Here is an 18,171-nt window from a genome sequence, read left to right as displayed (position 1 = left end):
TGTGAATAACCTACACATACTAAGACTTCACATTTATGAAAAATTTTTATTTTATCCAGGTAAGGAATATGTGGTCTTACTTAATATCTATTACTGTAAAAGGTGAGGAGTAGACTGGAAAATATTGTAGTTGATTTTTTAAATTTAATATATCCTCCAGTTTTAAAGGATCAGTGCAATCCACAGTGTAGACTTCATTTTAGGAACTATTTTCATTATATTATGTCAGAAAATTAATCATTTTCACAAACAGTCCATTTGAAAAGTGAATGATGCAATTTAATTGCTGCAAATCGTTTTAGGTAAAAGAAATGAAACGATTATTCTAATTTGTGGTATAAATCACTCTTGCGAGCAATTTCACAATTTCATTCATATTTTAATTATACCGTAATTTTAAAATGTGTCTTGAAATATGGCCCCTGCTGCATATAATACATAAACAGGTCATCAGTACTGAGCTTTACCATTTTATACACATATAATCTCATTGTTAGAATAGTTCAAAAAAGCGGGAGCCGGGGAGGAGATACGAACACGCTGAAAGACTCTACAGCGTAAACATTTAGGTAATAAATGAACATAAGCAGTGAGAATTTTAATTTTAATGGTGGATTAAGTACTTCCATAAGCACAATCAAAATCGCCCAAACCCCTTTAAAGGAAGCCACTGAGATTTCAATCACTGATACTTTTAGTTTTACATATTACTTGATAACATGACCTAAAATATGATTGAGAAAACTGCAGTATGTAAAACTATCAGAGGAAAATATAAATTTTATAGCTGTTACCTTTTTATAATTAAATCTCACACTTCACATGGTTATCTAAGTACCACAAGCATCCTATTGGATCATAGGGGAGGTGGATAAAAAAACATGAAGTGAAATGAAGACACGGGAGAAGAGACGATATGGATATTAGCACTATGATACTGAATGTACTTTTGTTTCAACATATTTATACTTGCCTAGGAGCTAGAGGCAACCAATTTATATTTTTATTAATTTTTCAATGCTTACTCATTTGTTTTGAGAGAGAAAGAGCCTGAGCAGGGGAGGGGCAGAGAGAGTATCTCAGTCTGTACTGATAGTGTGGAGCCCAATGTGGAGCTCGAACTCAGGAACCATGAGATCACGACCTGAGCCAAAATCAAGAGTCAAATGCTTAACAGACTGAGCCACCCAGGTGCCCATAGAGGCATCCAATTAAAGGAATATTCAGTAATATTACACCAGTTCTTTCTTGGGAATCCTGTAATTTACTGAAAGGAAAAGAACAAGAACCATAACAATGAAAAGGCTCTGACTCAGACTGAGCTGACAAGGAGTAGAAAGATTTGGAAACACTCCTATTCGGTCAGATCAGTGTAGACCTGCTCTACCCTGGCTGGCTTTCAGAGCAGCTAATTCTTGCTCTGGTAGCTAATGTTGATGATGCTAGGAAGTTACTTCTTTTTAGGAGATAAATTTTAATTTGTGAGACGCTTCAGTTCACTTCCTGTAACCGAGCAAGTGCCTTGTTTAATCCTTTCTGATAGAAAGGAAAAAGATTTTAAAGAAGAAAGAGAGGGAAGGGAGGAGGAGGAAAGGAGAAAAAACTCAGTTATGGTTCCTTTTTAAAAAAAAAAAATATATTTACTAAGGTAATTTTTGGCAGGCAGTTAATTTTCCTCTCATTTCCCATTTCCGGTACATCTTTTCCTGGTAGTACTTTTTTTACAGGATATTTTTAGGAGGAAAACACAGTTAAGATTTTAAATGCTAAGAAACCATTAATCTCTAAAAGGTCTTCTCCGAATGATGTAAATTTCTCTGAAAGAAATGTATTGGTTAAACACTAATTGTTAACATTTTTATTTATTCTAACATTTTACTTCATAAAGTGAAAAATGACAGAAGCATTTTTTTTACACTATAAAGTTAATGGTGATCAAAACAGAATGTCAGGATGAAAACAAACCATTGACTGACATATTTATACCTTATACCTTGTTTTTATTCTCTTCATCTTAAAGCTGTTCATATAAATTGGAGGAAAGAGATAAATCTATAAATGCTGTATGTATTTCTCTATATGGCAAGAAAAATGCAATGAAAAACTTGCAAAATATCATAAAAATTAAGTTTCTTAAATTTGAAAGGATCAAGGGTAAAGGTGCCCTATTTACACTGAAACATTTGCAGGTATCTAATACTTGGCTTTGAAAATTTGATTTTACTTCACAGTGAAAGAAACATTCTTTAATACATAAAAGGCCAAACTGTTACATTTTACCACTAAAAATTTACAAAGTAAATAAATAAACCAGCATACCAACACACTGATCTGAACCAAGATTTGCCCGCTCTGGATATAACAATGGTGAAGCAATTATTATAAATTGGGTGTATACTTACAGGATGGGTTGTTTGGCGTTTTTCTGTCAATAAACTCATTAAAATTTAAAAGAAATTCGGTGTTATTATCTGATATCTTAAGGTCATTGCAGTAATCTCTGAAAAACAAAATATTGTAGGATATTAGCTGTGAAAGTCACAACTTTTTAAAAAGTACACAGCCTTTTATAGGAAGTGAAAACACTTTCTTTTACTACTTAAGTGACTCTGCAACCTGTTGAACAATACTTTGACTTAAGTAAAGGGTGAGTGGTGTACCTAATATTTATTAAGGACTCGCCCTGTGAACAATAGGTGCTCAATAAAGGTTAGCTTTCATTCTTAATCCACTATTCTTGCTTTATGTTGTATATTTGGAGTTTTCATATGGAAATTGAGAAATTTCAAAATATTATTCACTAAATATCAAGAAGAAACCCATTATATGTTAACATTTTTATGAGAAATTGTTGTCTTTAAAAAATAACCTAGTAAACAAAAGTGGCAAATTTCTATTTGCCTATTTGCAAATCTCTTTAATCCCTGACTTAATAGAATATAACTTCCAATGAATCTGATTTTTGGGGGCCCCTGGGTGGCTCAGTCCGTTAAGTGTCAGACTTCAGCTCAGGTCATGATCTCACCGCTTGTGAGTTTGAGCCCCACGTCGGGCTCTGTGCTGACAGCTCAGAGCCTGGAGCCTGCTGGATTCTGTGTCTCGATAGCTCTCTGCCCCTCCCCCACTCATACTTTGTCTCCTTCTCAAAAACAAACATTAAAAAAAAGAATCTGATTTTGTAACATCATAAACTGATTATTGGAAAACTGGCTGATCTTCCAAATGATGACACATCTCATTATAAAACTGAAAATTCCCATTCAGTAATATCATCGCTGGTCTCGAACTCCTGGGAAACATTAGTTACAGAATACCCAAATTCTTAATTTTGTTGCAAAGCACAGATTTTGTCATTAGCGACAGTCCATTGTTGTCTTTAAAGTGAAAGCCTTAGGTGATTGATTATTGACAAAATGTTTATCAAATACCCAAGGCATTCTGTCAAATAAAATATTTCATGGAAAAAGAGCAAAGAACACCTATTTTAGCTCTAAATTTGATCACACAAGTACTTTTCTGTGAGACAGCCAAGCACTCGGGTACGCAGAACTTCCATTTCCGTGTCACTGAATATAAAATGACATCTACTCAAGGGTAAAGGTTCAATAAAACTAATAATTTTTACTGCTTCCATCAAGGGTATTTTATAGTGAAACGGGCTTTTCCCTCACATGGGTGCCTGGCTATAAAGATTATGATGGCTACCAGCACCCTTGAGTGCCCACTGCCTTGATTTCGGCTAAGGTATCAGCTCATCACTGCTTATAGTGTCAGTGAAAATGTCAGCATGAAGAAAATGACAAACATCATTTCACAGTGCTACGAAAACACCTTTGACCTGGTGGGTTCTCTGAAAGGGCCTCTGGAACCCATGGGATTCTGAGAACCATACATGGAGAACTGCTATCCTGGTTTGGAAATCGAGAACAAATATCAAGCAACATAAATGTGAGGCTGCCATTATTATAACGAGGTCCATACAACAGATGAAAAACAGTAAAATGTCAGAACTTCAAAAACAAACAAAAAACCCACCAAACTTCTCATTTCATGGAAAATTTTAGTTTAGAGGCTTGGTTTAGAAAGGATGCATGACCTTTACTCATTTCATTATCGACAGAGCTAAAATGGACTTCTTCCCACAATTAGCATTTAATTATAGATATCACATAGTATTCTTTTTCATTCTATTTCATCTTTGAAATGCCTCTCTTATTTCTGATAAAGAGCAAAAATATTTCATGTTTTACACTTTTCATCCCTTTTTTCTTAAATTATTTTTAATGTTTATTTTTGAGAGAGACAGGGTGTGAGTGGGGGAGGGGCAGAGAGAGACAAGCAGACACAGAATCTGAAGCAGGCTCCAGGCTCCGAGCTGTTAGCACTGAGCCTGACCCAGGGCTTGAACCCACAAACCGTGAGATCATGACTTGAGCTGAAGTCGATGCTTAACGGACTGAGCCATACTGGCGCCCCTGGACTTTTCATCCCTTTGACTGCATGTCTTTTAAAGATAGGAGGGGAGCCTGGGTGGCTCAGTCGGTTAAGCCTCTGACTTCGGCTCAGGTCATGATCTTGCAGTTCGTGGGTTCAAGCCCCGGGACGGGCTCTGTGCTAACAGCTCGGAGCCTGGAGCCTGCTTCAGATTCTGTGTCTCCTCTTCTCTCTGCCTGTCAATAATAAATAAATGTTAAAAAATAAATTAAAAAAAATAAAGGTAGGAATAATGCTCCAAGAATTTATATTTTACTGAGAGGTACTGGATAGTCTTCTGAGATTGATCAGCATTTGATAATCAACACACATGCTCAGATGTTGAAAGAGCAAGGAAATTGCCTAATCTGCAAAATGGGACGATACTACTAATTTAGTATAGAGTTCACTGGAGCAGTAAATATAATCATTCACGTAAAAGGCTTACTTAACATGTTCGTTGTGGTGGATACTCACTGGTTTGTCCCACAAACGCTAACATTTCTTCCCTTCTCTCATATATACTCCATCCCTAAACACACGGGCACTTTCTGCTCTTTCAGCCATCCCACAAGAATGGTACATAGGTTAATCCTTGCTGAAGTGAACAATCATTTTGTACAAATTGGGAACCGGAACTAAAAGATATGTTTATCTTCCCTGTGAGTACAGGGACTTCTACCATATTTTCCACATTATCTAACAGTAAAGCTCAGAAAGTCAGTCTGTGTGGCCTCCTAGTCAATATTTGGGAGAGATGAATGAAGAAGCTTCCTAGAGACAAAACACAGAACTGAGATGGAATGAGAGTCTTATCAATATAGCACATCTAATTTCAAACTCTTCTTATTCTGTTCTTTTATATTCTCCTTTCTAGCTAAAACTGGTTTTAGTAGTTTAAGACGCTCAGTTACTTATCTTGACAAGTGGTAAGATTGCAGGTATTATTAATAATGATTTTTTAAATATTCTTTACATATTTATAGATTCTACAGGCACCAAATGTATTTATTCAGCACCTACTCTGTGTCAGGCAATGGATGTGATGTTGGGTACTGAATACTAGATAAGTCAAATAGATGGAGTTGTGGCTTTTTGGGGGGAAAGTAAATAACATTAAATGGGCCAGTAAAGGAAGTATAGTATTCTATAAAGCAGTCAGCAAAGATGTCTGTCTAATCCAGTGAAAATGGGTAAGGAATTCCTAGATCAAGGAGCTTTGAAGTTGGGGTTTGGGAAGGGGTGGGGTGTGTCTAAGTACAGTCCAAAACAGAAGAGAAAATTAGAGGAGAAGAGAAAAAAAAAAACAGCACATGTAGGAACTGAGAGAAGTTTAGTGTGGTTGGAATTTAAAGCAGAGGTTGGCCAACTGTTTGCTGAAGGGCCAGATAATAAATGATTCAGACTCTATGGGTTATGAGATCTATACCACAACTAATCAATTCTGCCTTTGTAGTGAAAGCAGCCACAGACAATTCATCATCCAACAAGTATGGCTGTGTTCTAATAAAACTTTGTATAAAGCAGGCAGTCTATAGGCTGTAATTTGATGGCCCCGGATTTAGAAGAGTCTGAGGACCACACTGTTAACTGGGACCTAGTAAGAACAGTTTAAAGCTGTGATATAAAGTACAGATTATCACCAGGACACTACTGAGCTATTGGTTCATATTTAGCAGACAAGAAACATAATTTTATTCACATTCTAGAAACTCTCTCTAGTTACAGAAATGAGACCAGACTGGAAGGAAAGGGGGATTTGGAGAAGTCGGGAGATTAAGTAGGAAGCAGCTGCACCAGTTTAAGTAAAGGGAAAGCACGGGCCTGAATGAGAACAAAGGCAGCAGAGTTTGGCAGATATACTTGATACTGTAAAATAAATTCTGTTTGACAAGACTTGGTGACTGATTAAAAGTTAGACACAAAGGGAAGGAAGCAAAGACAAATGCCTAGGAGACACTGACTTTGAAACACATTGAAGAGATAGTCCTGTTGTCTTCCATAAACAGGAATGTCTCAAATTGTGTAGGTAGACAATGTTTGATCCTATCTTGTAATGTAATGCCAATAAACCACATATTATGTCTGTTTTGTTTCTAGGCATCATGGCCATCTTGTGGATTTCAAAAGCATTGCCCCAAACTACAGACATCGGACAGATGGGTGGTATGTCTATAGACACAGAATAAGAGACCTTAAGCTAGCACCTTCATGTAAGTGATCTGCAGAAGAAAAGAAGCTCATTAAAGAGACTGAATATGCAGCCGAGGGAGGGAGGGAGGAAGAAAATCAGAACAGCAAGAGGAGGCAAAGAGTACTCAAGAATTGTGGGATGGGCAGTATCAAACACTGAAGGAAATGCAAGGGGGAGAATCTCATGAAGCCAAGAATATGCTTTATTAACAGAGATGTACCTTATATGTATTCCCCATTTTCAAGAAGGACCAAAAATTCAGGTGTCCTTAGGATTACATAAAAATTAGTTTGAGGGGTGCCTGGGTGGCTCAGTTGGTTAAGCGTCTGATTTTGGTTCAGGTCATGATCTCATGGTTTGTGAGTTCGAGCCCGACGTCAGGCTCTGTGTTGACAGCTCAAAGTGTGGAGCCTGCTTCAGACTGTCTCTCTCCCTTTGCTCCTCCCCTGTTCTCATTCTGTCTCTCTCTTTCTCTCAAAAATAAAGAAACAGTAAAATAAATCTTTAAAAATATTAGTCTGAGTTACTCTTTAATTTTATGAGCTGTCTGTGGGTTCTTACAGTAATTTCTTTAAGAAGTATAAAACGTAAGAAATTAGTAATACACGATTCTGAATCTATGTTCTTCAATAGTTTAGCTTAGATTAATAGAATTATGTTAATTTGAATATTATTTTATGTGCCTGCTACAGAGTGTGAATCAAGAACTAAGGAAAGACGAAAAACAAAGCTGGAGGCATCACCATTCTCAACTTCAAGTCATATTATAAACCTGTAGTAATCAAAACAGTATGGTACTGGCACACAGACAAATAGATCAATAGAAAAGAATAGAAAACACAGAAATAAACCCACAACTATATGGCCAATTAATCTTCAACAGAGCAGGACAGAACATCAAATGGAAACAAGACAGTCGCCTCAGCAAATGGCGTTTGGAAAACTGAACCACTTTCTTACACCATATATAAAACTAAATTCAAAAATGTATGAAAGACCTAAATGTGAGACATGAAACCATCAAAATCCTAGAAGAGAACACAGGCAGTAACCTCTTTAACATGGCCCTAGCAACTTCTTTCTAGATAGGTCTCCTGAAGCAAGGGAAACAAAAGCAAAAATAAACTACTGGGTCTTCACCAAAATGAAAAGCCTCTGCACAGTGATGGGAGCAATCAACAAAACTAAAAGGTAACCTACAGAATGGCAGAAGATACAATTACTGATACAATTCAACACCTCCCAAAATGAATAATCCAGTTAAAAAATGGGCAGAAGACATGAGTAGACATTTTTTCCAAAGAAGACATTCAGATGGCCAATAGACACACGAAAAGATATTCAATATTACTCATGATCAGGGAAATGCAAATCAAAACTACAATGAGATATGACCTCACACCTGTCAGGATGGCTAAAATCAACAACAAAAGAAACAACAGGTGTTGGCGAGGTTGTGGAGAAAGGGGAACCTTCTTACACTGTTGGTGGGAAAACAAATTAGTTCAGACATCTGGAAAAGAGTATGGAGGTTCCTCAAAAATTTAAAAATAGAGCTACCCTACAACCCAGCAATTGCATTACTAGTTATTTACCAAAAGAATTCAAAAATACTCATTCAAAGGGATACACTCACCCCAATTTTTACTGCAGCATTATCTACAATAGTCAAATTATAGAAACAGCTGAAGTGTCCTTCGGCTGATGAATGGATGAAGAAGACGTGGTACATACAGACAAGAGATTAGTCATAAAAAAGAATGAAATCTCATTGGAAACATGGATGGAGCTGAAGAGTATTATGCTAAGCAAAATAAATTCATTAGAGAAAGACAAATACCCTATGATTTCATTCTTATGTGGAATTTAAGAAACAAAGGATGAAAAAAGAGAGAGAGAAACCAACCAAGAGACTCTTAAGTATAGAGAAAAAAACTGATGGTTACTAGAAGGGAGATGGGTGGGGGAATGATTCAAATAGATGATGGGGATTACAGAGTAATCTACATCATGTACAGTGTGTGTGTGTACTCACAAATGCAAATACCCAGCTCTTCATTATTGATGGATACATTGTTATTTCTAATAAGAGCAAAGTCTACATCTGTCTTATTCACTATTGTATGCCTGAATCACAACACTGCTTAGCCTACAGTAGTTGCTTACTGAGCGAATGAATGAATAGAATGAATAGAATACTGTTACAGTTTTAAATTATTGCTTCCCTTGGCTTCATAATTTGGCATGGGTCTGACTCAGAACTGTTACCAAAGACTTACCTATCCACACAAGGTATAGCAAATATATAAAACAAAACCAACCTTGGTGCTATGAATGTGTAGCCAGATTCTTCAAAATTATCTGGCTTCAGTGTTTCTGAATCTGCAAAGATAACATTACAGGATTAGATAAGCAATCCACAATATGCATCCTGAGTTTCTATGATAGTAGGAAGATAGTAGAATGATAACCTATTAAGGGGGGGGGGGGGGGGGTGGTGGAGAAGTACTTATATCCTAAATTGAAACACATCAATGAATGTAAAGGTTCTCAATACTTCATAATATAATTGCAAAATACATTTTAATTCCATCACACAAATTACACCAGTTATATCAGAAAAAAATGCTGTCTTAGAAGTTTCCCATTTACTCACCCTACAGTAACCAATCTTTTATAGCAATGTTGCTTCAGGGTCATTTCATTTAAAATGTCAACATAAATTTTTTATCAATATTATGGTAAAGAAAATGATTTCAATAAACTCATCAATGTCTTTAGTGAATTAGTAACATTTTTCATATTAGATGTAAATGAGTAAGAAGAAGCATACAAACACACAAGTATTTATGCCTCAGAAAAAACCTGAATGTGAAATAGGTTGCAAATGAAAACACAAGCATATTCTTTCCCCCTTTTTTGCCGCTAAGGTTTGAGCGATCATGGAGGAAAATCTAGCAGATGAGAAGCACAGAGGATAATATCCAACAGGAACGGAAATATCAGTGGATATGTCAAGTGTACTAAACAAAGAAATTGAGCAACAAGAAAATACTTGCCCTTCATTTTGCCCTTTTTTGCTGTGAAAATCCATCAGAAAGAGAAAGCAGGGAAACAAAAAAAAAAAGAGGGTAAAGCAAAGGGGGTCACAAACAATATTTTATTCAATGACTTTCTTGAATAAAAATATTGTGCATAGATCAAAGGTTTATTTATGTACAGCTGTAGTCTGGGAAAAAAAAAGACATCTTTTGAAGACTGGAAGGTATATCCTGTCAATTACTACTAGAGCATCCTCTCTGTACTGTGGTTATTTCAAGGGTCTAGTTTGCAAAGTGTTTAGCGCGGGTGCAATACCGGTGATGTTACCCTCTATTCAGAAGCATTTACCAAACATCAAAGACCAACTAGTCATCCCATCATTTATCAAGTGAAGTACTAGCTCATGCAAAGTTGCTGGTTGTCAAAAGACCATCATATCTATCTATCAAGTGAAAGTGTAAATATAAAGGTATAAATTAGCATAACGAGGGCGAGGATCGCAGAAAGCAAAAGAGAACTGACAAGGGAATGAAAGAAACAGTAGTTTACTTCAGGTCAGATGTAAAAGGTATATATACACATAATGCTTTTTTACTTATCACAACAGCAAATTTAAATTAGTAGTAGTAAGTGATGTGCAAAGGATATGATGGTCATTTTACTTTACTAAATGTAGTTACCCCAAATAAAGATTAATAAGGACTTTAAATATGCACTAATGTTAATAGTTACTCCACATTCCAAATGATGCTTTAAAAAAATAATTCATTTGAGCCACTGAAGACATTAATTTAGATTATGAGAAGGAAGTTAATTGCCAAGCCAAAGACCAATGCAATTTCATTTATTCAAACAAAGTAGATGTGGAGCACAATATTATTCTTGCCAAATGCAAAAAAAAAAAAAAAAAAAAAAAAAAGAAAGAAGGAAAGAAAGAAAAAGAAAAAAGAACAAAAAAAAGATAAAGCCTTATTAGCACAGTGCCATGAGTAGAGACTATGCGATGCGAAACATTTTGCACCAGCTAGCAGACCCTCCAAATGACAGCGACAGAGGACACAGCACGGCAATGATTCTATGAGCACAAAGCAAGGCAGGGTAGGATGGTGGGGATGCCAGTGAGACTGGGTACCTGCTCATATTCTATCCACGTAGAATATTTCTTGTTCCTTGCATGTTTGGAATGGGTTAGAATCATTGCTGTAGATTTGGTAGTAACACCTACTAAAATGTATAGGCCTTGGGCATTCTAAAATCTAGACAGATTTATACATCTGATACTACGAGATAAATAGACTCTGGGGTCGCTTTCATAGTACTTACATCTGGCCTGAGTTATTGTCTCTTCTATTTTGGCTTTTATATAGTAAAAACTGTAGGTTGGTAATACCAAGGCCAAACTGCAATAGAAACAAGAGAAGCATAAACACAAACAAACAACTTAAAAAAAAAAAAAAGACACATCCAGTTAATGGAAAATCCAAAGATCTTCCTCATGGGAAAGAAGAGACATATTACTGTGACAGGAAAACGCATTCAGTAAGTAGAGTACTTAATTCGGTCTTGCCATCCAGAGTCATCCAGTTCTCTATCTCGTAGGGAATCAGAAGAGACACCAAGGAAAATAAGCTACTAAATGTGCCCATGAATTCACCGAGAAAGAAATGTGATGTGTACTGTATTTTCAGAAAAGTGTACTGAAATACTTCAAGTGTTGAAAAAGAATATTAAGGTTATGTTTAAAGAAAATAAATATTACACTCACTGCATACCCTTTCATGAAATATGCATTATGTTAGAGTGCTCTGTAGCAAACATCCACCGTTTAACAATCATAAATGGTATTATCATTTTTACTATGCAATGCATAAACCCATCTGAAACATACCCCTTTGAGGGGTGAAATACTGACCATTTAAGACTCTAGTCTTTAGGCAAATTCCCCAGTGTCTGCTGGTAAGAAAATTCACATTAATTCCTAGCACTAAGAAAGGCTGCCTGCTCATCCTATTGGTTCTTCCTACAGAATATAAAAGGGGTCAGAATATTTGCATAGTATGCAGTTTCAAATAACACAACTGCATATGTGTAATTCTTCCACCCCTGAAATGGCTAATATATTTGTGTAGGACATAACTAATGATTCCACATCCACATTTACAGTTGCGAATAACCTTTGCTATGCTTTAGTACAGAAGGAAACTTAAGAACTAAGGGTGCAAGAAAATGAAGGTACAGGAAGATTCCCTGACCTAAGTATTTTCAAAAAGTGACGCGTGATTAATGTGACCAAGTGACTCATTTAGCACTCATTTTTAATACTTAATCTAAAATTTAGCAATGCCCAGGAAAAGGTGTGCATTTCTAGGCTTCTGAGTATTTACATGTACTTGCAGATCTTAAGTCACTAAAGCTGCATGTTTCCCAAGCTTTTGAGAATGTGCAACTATAATCTCATTACCTGCTTTTTTTTTATGGACAGTACAGAAGAGGACAAAATATAAAATTCCAGGTTTTCCTTCTTATGAAAATATATGTTAAAAATACAAAGGGGAAAAAAAGCAAGGGTTTATTTCCTACAATTTATTTTTGCAGTCAAGATAGCAAAATGAGTGGATGCTTGTTACCTCCAATTCCCAAATCTTTCTCCTTCATTAAGTAATTCATAGACTATCCTTATGGGGAAAGGTCAGAGAAATAAAATGTTATGTAGATTTAATGAAAATCTCCCCATTCATTTTATAGGTAACTTCCTTTAAGTGGAGGGAGAGATTAAAAATAAAATAAGCAGTGAAATTAGTCTGAAAGCAAGATGACCTTTCATGATTCACTTGCCATTTATAAAATGTAGAGTAGAATTACTGAGCATTTGAAGATTGTCTCCTACAAATTCCTCTCAAGGGAAATTAGGACATTTTTATTGCTCCATCAGCATTTATTGCTAAGAGAAACTTCTAATTAAAACCGATAACGTTATATCATGTGGCTGCTGCAGTGTCACTCTCTAAGCTTGGGTTACATCTCATGTACCATAAAAATAGTGTTGAAACTCCTGAGGAACACAGGAGAAGTTTTAAAATTGACATATCAAATATACATTTTATTGGCCTGCATGTCTCAGGTTGTTATTAAGAGCTACACCTCATTTTATAGAAAAATAGTTACACTTAATTTATTTCCACCTCAAGGCAACGGTTATTTCTTCAACCTATAGCCGATAAGATCTTTACCAACATTTTGAGTCAATGATGTTGTCATATGCAGTGTTTGCTGTCTCCCTCCATATAAAATCAACAGACCAAGGCTGCTTTATTTTCTCCTGGGGATTAAAACCTAATAAAGCCAGCAGCCACCAGGTGGATGATAGAGCCCACGCAATATTTTTGTGACTCACATAAACATGGTTAACAGAGTTAAGTGGAATGTAACATACTTTTCAGCTCAATCATTTGTCTCTATGAAACTAAATTCATCATTTAAAAAAACAGCATTCTATTAGAATCATTACTTACTATATTTCAAACTGTAATACCTAAATTACAACAAAGCTTAAGAAGGCATAAATCACTACATGAAATTTGGTACTTCATTCAGTAAATCAAAACATGCCAATTTCCCCCTCCCCCTCTTTATATAGATGTTATATTTTGTTCTCCATCGTTGTTTGTGAATTTATTTGTACAGCGATTCAAGAGAAGCACTTATAGTGAAAATAGACCGAATCTGGCCCAAAGATGTAGATTTGGGCAGCAAATGTTTGGAAAACATCACAAAGTGGGAAAGGTGGGGCCAGAGAACAGTGACTCCATGAGGAGGGTGGTGAGAGGCATGATAGGCGGCTCTCTGGGATAGAAACATGTGGTGAGACTATCTGCCTTGGAAGTCCAGATTTAAGCTGGAGTAAAATGGGAAGCGAATAAATGTTTGTGAACAAGGAGCAACATACTCAGAATTGGGGTATCAATCTGGCCACGTTTGGTCCCATCACGGTCTGTGGGAGGGTAAGGGTATGCATGTAGGGGGCATTTGTGAGACTGTTACAAACACATTTAAACAAATTATAATGACTAAAATACTCTCAACGTATAATTATGACTGCCATCATTGTTGACTCATTGTCAGGGTTAAAGAGATCAAGTTTTTCTAACTTAAAATTTGTTCGTGTAAGAAAAAAGGAAGAGAACACACTCCCACACAGTGAAGAGGAGATAAACTGAAGGATCAGGTGCTAAAAAAATCATCTATCTCAATGCTATTAGAGTGTGCTCCACAGACCTGGCTCATTTGCAAACTATTCCCAGCTCAGGACCAGTTAAGTAGAGAAATTGAGAGTAAACATTTAGAAAACTTTTCAGTAATCTGACAGACTAATTTTATGTCTGTAAAATCTATTAATAAAAACTTCAAGCTTGAATTTTAAAACCTTCTTAAAAGTTGACTTAGTAAATAATTTTTGTTTTGTTCTACATAAGTGTGGGTATGTCAAAAATAGCATCAGAAACAGTGATCTATGTGACTGTACAGTGAGCCAGGAATTGAAATCTTATAGGACTGAGAGGAAGATGATCTAAGATTCAGAGAGAGGGATTTTAGGGAAGAGGAAGAGAGAATGAGTAACAAGGAAATATCCATAACAACCTGAGGATTATGAGCCTGTAGGATGTAGGACCACAGGGAAAGCCATGACCTCAGAGAAGAGTTACACCAAGAAAGCGAAGGAAATGCTCAGTGAGTGAAGAATGGAGAATTTTCAAGACACTACAGGGTATTAGTCTGTCCAGTTTTCCAATGCTCAGTCCATTGGTGTGATCAGGATATTACAGACTTGTCACTAGGGAAGGTAAATTACCAACTGAGCATTTTATATCAGATCATACTATGAGGGGGTTTTATTTTTAGGTTAATTTGCAAAAGGTAAGTAATGTAAACTAACTGAATTTAAATGAGGAAATCAGCGGAAGTGATGACTACAAATGACTAGGGCATTTTGTCAACATGTATTATTGCTAACAGCAATATATACAAATAAATCAAATAGATTTATATCACATATGTGTTCATTTCCAAATTTTATATTCCTAGCTTTTTTCCATCTTTTCCATTTTGAAAAATCAGAAGCTCTAATTTTAATACATTTCTGCATTGGAAAAAATAACTTTTCTGCTTTAATTACAATGAAAATGGTTTATGAAAATGCAAGGACTTAATATTCATCTATTATGAAAATTGCTACTAAAAATAGGTGAAAGACACAGAACTGAATACTCTGGTATACGATACATATTTAAATCCAGTTAATTACCTGTAATCTGTGCCATTCACAGGAGTCCATGTATATGTCCTGTTCCCTTTGTCAATGTATCTCTAGAAAAAAAGTTTGATATGGTTGTTATCACCTTATAAATTCTATGTGAGTTCATATAAAAAGCAGAACGCTAAAATCTATTTATAAATACTATGGTCATTCCAAACCTTCCTTCACAAACGTCTGCTCTAGTCTACATTTATTTGTTCTGTTATGGGTGTGTGTGTGTGTGTGTGTAAAGCAAAATTTTAGCACAAACATAAACATCCGCATCATAACTTTTAAAGTCTTTTTAGTGCAAAATATTAGTAATTCATGCTGAATTATAAACGTCAAAACATTGGAAACATTTTCTAAAATACAATTTTAATAATAAAATAGGACTAGGATATGTTAAAGAAGCCTCAGATATTTCCATACTAGACAGCATTTATAAGAAACTGGTAATATCAGGACAGCAATGTACTGTTTGTACATCCAAATGTATGATTAGGATATTATCATTCTTATTAAGCCATTATTACAGTATTTAGCATAAGAGACGAATTACTTAGTACCACTGAAGGTTAGAAAAAAACTGAAATCCACCAGGGAAAGGAAGTACAGAGCAAAATAACTTGATGGATATAGAATCGTTCATAGGTCACTATGGAATACTAGTAAAGAAATTATCATTCTTTCTTCCATTAGGAATAGTGATGGCTATTATGCATCTTTACATTTGTTTTAGTTATCTCCAGCTTTATTATCCTCATCAGAACAGTAATATTCACTGAAATGTTACTTGGTGTTCGGCAATACACTAATCACTTTAAAATCACTGTCGAATTTAACTGACCGCTGGACTAAATACTATTATTTTCTATAATTTATTGATGAAATGAAAGTATCTAAGTCTTAAAACTTAATTTGGGAGAATAAAGTAAATGTATAATGCCAGATTCATTTTGTAACAACCATTCATGTTGTCTCCATACATCAAATATTCCTATGATTTACTGTATGTGTGTAGAGGACAGAGGCAGGAAGAACAGGAATTATGAGGTTTTTAGACTAGTAAAATTCTTAAAAAAATAAAGGTTCACATATTTCATATTACTCATAAAAATATGGCAAAAAATATGGCAAACTGGGAAAATATCAAGGTGACTCAAAACAAACAAAATTAATGTATAACTTGAGGATAGAATGTGTAGGTCAAAGAGTTCTCGTTGGCAGAACAACATGGAAAAGTTGGCACAATTGTTGAATGGTTTACATCTTTCCTCGAGGAGTAAGCGGGTCACGAGTATGGCTAAAGTCTAAGTAAAGAGAATCGACATTTCAACAATGACTGCAATCGATATATACGTCCTCCTGTCTTCTGGTACTGGGGACTCCTAACGGTATTAAGTGAGAAAAGCCACCTGCTAATGAATGATCCCATTTGGATCCTAGCTCCACCCTAGACAAAGATCTGCTGAGGAATTCAAGAAATGTATACATTTAAAAAGGATAACAATGTGAGGAAAAGGATGTAAGTTATACACATACACTTAAATTTCCAGGCTCCAAAGCCTCTGGATTCCATATATTTTTTAAATACTCAAATATGTGAATGTCTGTGTATTTACTCCACATGTGACTGATAATGGATAGACACACTGCTCATATACATAGTTCCTCCACACCAGTATCAAACAATATGAGTTTATTACTTATTTGTACCAGTGATTTATGGGTGTAGTTGGGTTATCTCTTGATTTAGTTTCAGATTTAAATGCAAGGCAATCATAAAGTGCATAAATAGTGATGGAAGATACACACACACACACACACACACACACACACAAAAGTAAATAATTAAAACACCAAACAAAATAATATATGGAACCCAACAATTAGAAGATCTGCATGTAGAAATCATATAACACAGCTATTACATATTTTCTTCAATTCTGCATGATGAAATGGCTAAGAACATGGCACAACATTAAATTGTGTTCTATTTCCTAAGATGATAAAAAATGGAGACATGAAATATAATTTTCAAAAATATATTGTTATTAAAGCATCAAGAAACTTAAAGCAACATGCTTTAGAAAAATTAAAAAGAGTTAAAAATATTATTAAAAATACTCTTCCAGCGAAGACCTTAAAAAATGTTTACTTGAGACATCTGTTTTATAAATACTGCTTTAATACAAAAGATAAGCTACCAATATAATTATGTATATATACGTTTTGTTTAATAAGCCTGACTTAATCCTTACCTCATCTTGAGATTTAACCAGAGTTCTGAATGTTTTTTCTCCACTTTCTCCATCGATCATTTTATTTCGAATCTAAGGGAAGATGAAAGAATCACTTTACTGCACGTATTCAAGTGACTACCATAATATGACCATTAAAGTATCGATATTTCAAGGTTTATACCTTATTTTACAAGAGACTGAATAAAAATAGGCTGTTTGTACCAGTAGTTGTAGTTTTCTCTGGGAATATTCTTTTAAAAAGTTACCACATTCTTTTAAGCTACCACGTTACAGTCATTTCACCTATTTTAAAATAATAAAGGTATCCTTAATTATCTTCAGCCACCCCTTAATTTTTAAAATACAACTAATGAAAGAATAGTCGATTACTTTATGAGACTGATTGTGAGATGTAATAGGTTAAATAATATTAAAGTCACTCAGCGGCATCAGAGTCCCAACGACCATGCTCTTTATTATTACATGATCCTGTTCTATCACCTGAAAACACTTTATTACAAACATTCATTGATCACCTAAGACATCCCAGCACTATGTCTTGGTCTTGGGTAATAATAACGAATAATTACATTCTATTGTTCTACAGTGAGGGAGTCAATGTGTAAAACGCGTAAAGCAAGTGCCTATTAAAACACACCACGACAAATTCTCAAAGAAGTGGCCTTTGCATAGATGAGAGGAGAAGTTAATCCATATAAAAGAATCTTAAAAATCTTTGCTCTGAAGCGCAAAAGCCGGATCCAAATGCTGGTCCTGCTACTTACTGGCTGATTAATGAGACAAGCTGTTTAACCTCTCTGGACCTAAAATCTATCCTCAGTTCAACAAATAAAGATAATATAATAATAGCACCTATTTCAAAGGCTGATGAGAATCCATGACTGACACATATTATGTACTTA

At 35.3% G+C, this 18,171-nt stretch overlaps 1 protein-coding gene across 9 annotated transcripts in view; it reads right to left on the bottom strand.

Annotated features, from left to right (window-relative positions):
* CACNA2D1 (calcium voltage-gated channel auxiliary subunit alpha2delta 1) overlaps positions 1–18,171 on the bottom strand; it is a 495,580-nt gene that overhangs the window by 36,247 nt on the left and 441,162 nt on the right. For 5 of the 9 annotated variants that reach the window (XM_040472796.1, XM_040472798.1, XM_040472800.1 and 2 more), the window contains 6 exons: positions 17,267–17,338; positions 15,012–15,073; positions 11,033–11,109; positions 9,727–9,747; positions 8,989–9,049; positions 2,403–2,500 (listed from right to left, as the gene is read on the bottom strand). In XM_040472796.1, the coding sequence (XP_040328730.1) occupies positions 2,403–2,500; positions 8,989–9,049; positions 9,727–9,747; positions 11,033–11,109; positions 15,012–15,073; positions 17,267–17,338 (391 nt within the window). Of the gene's footprint in view, positions 1–2,402; positions 2,501–8,988; positions 9,050–9,726; positions 9,748–11,032; positions 11,110–15,011; positions 15,074–17,266; positions 17,339–18,171 lie in introns of those variants that run through there. The other 4 variants (XM_040472797.1, XM_040472801.1, XM_040472802.1 and 1 more) reach the window with 2 other exon arrangements.

The sequence above is a fragment of the Herpailurus yagouaroundi genome, unplaced genomic scaffold (assembly GCF_014898765.1).
Source record: "Herpailurus yagouaroundi ecotype Mexico unplaced genomic scaffold, PumYag 100, whole genome shotgun sequence".
NCBI lineage: Eukaryota > Metazoa > Chordata > Mammalia > Carnivora > Felidae > Herpailurus > Herpailurus yagouaroundi.
The sequence above is the reverse complement of the archived record's forward strand: the minus strand, read 5'-3'. Positions and strand labels throughout refer to the sequence as shown.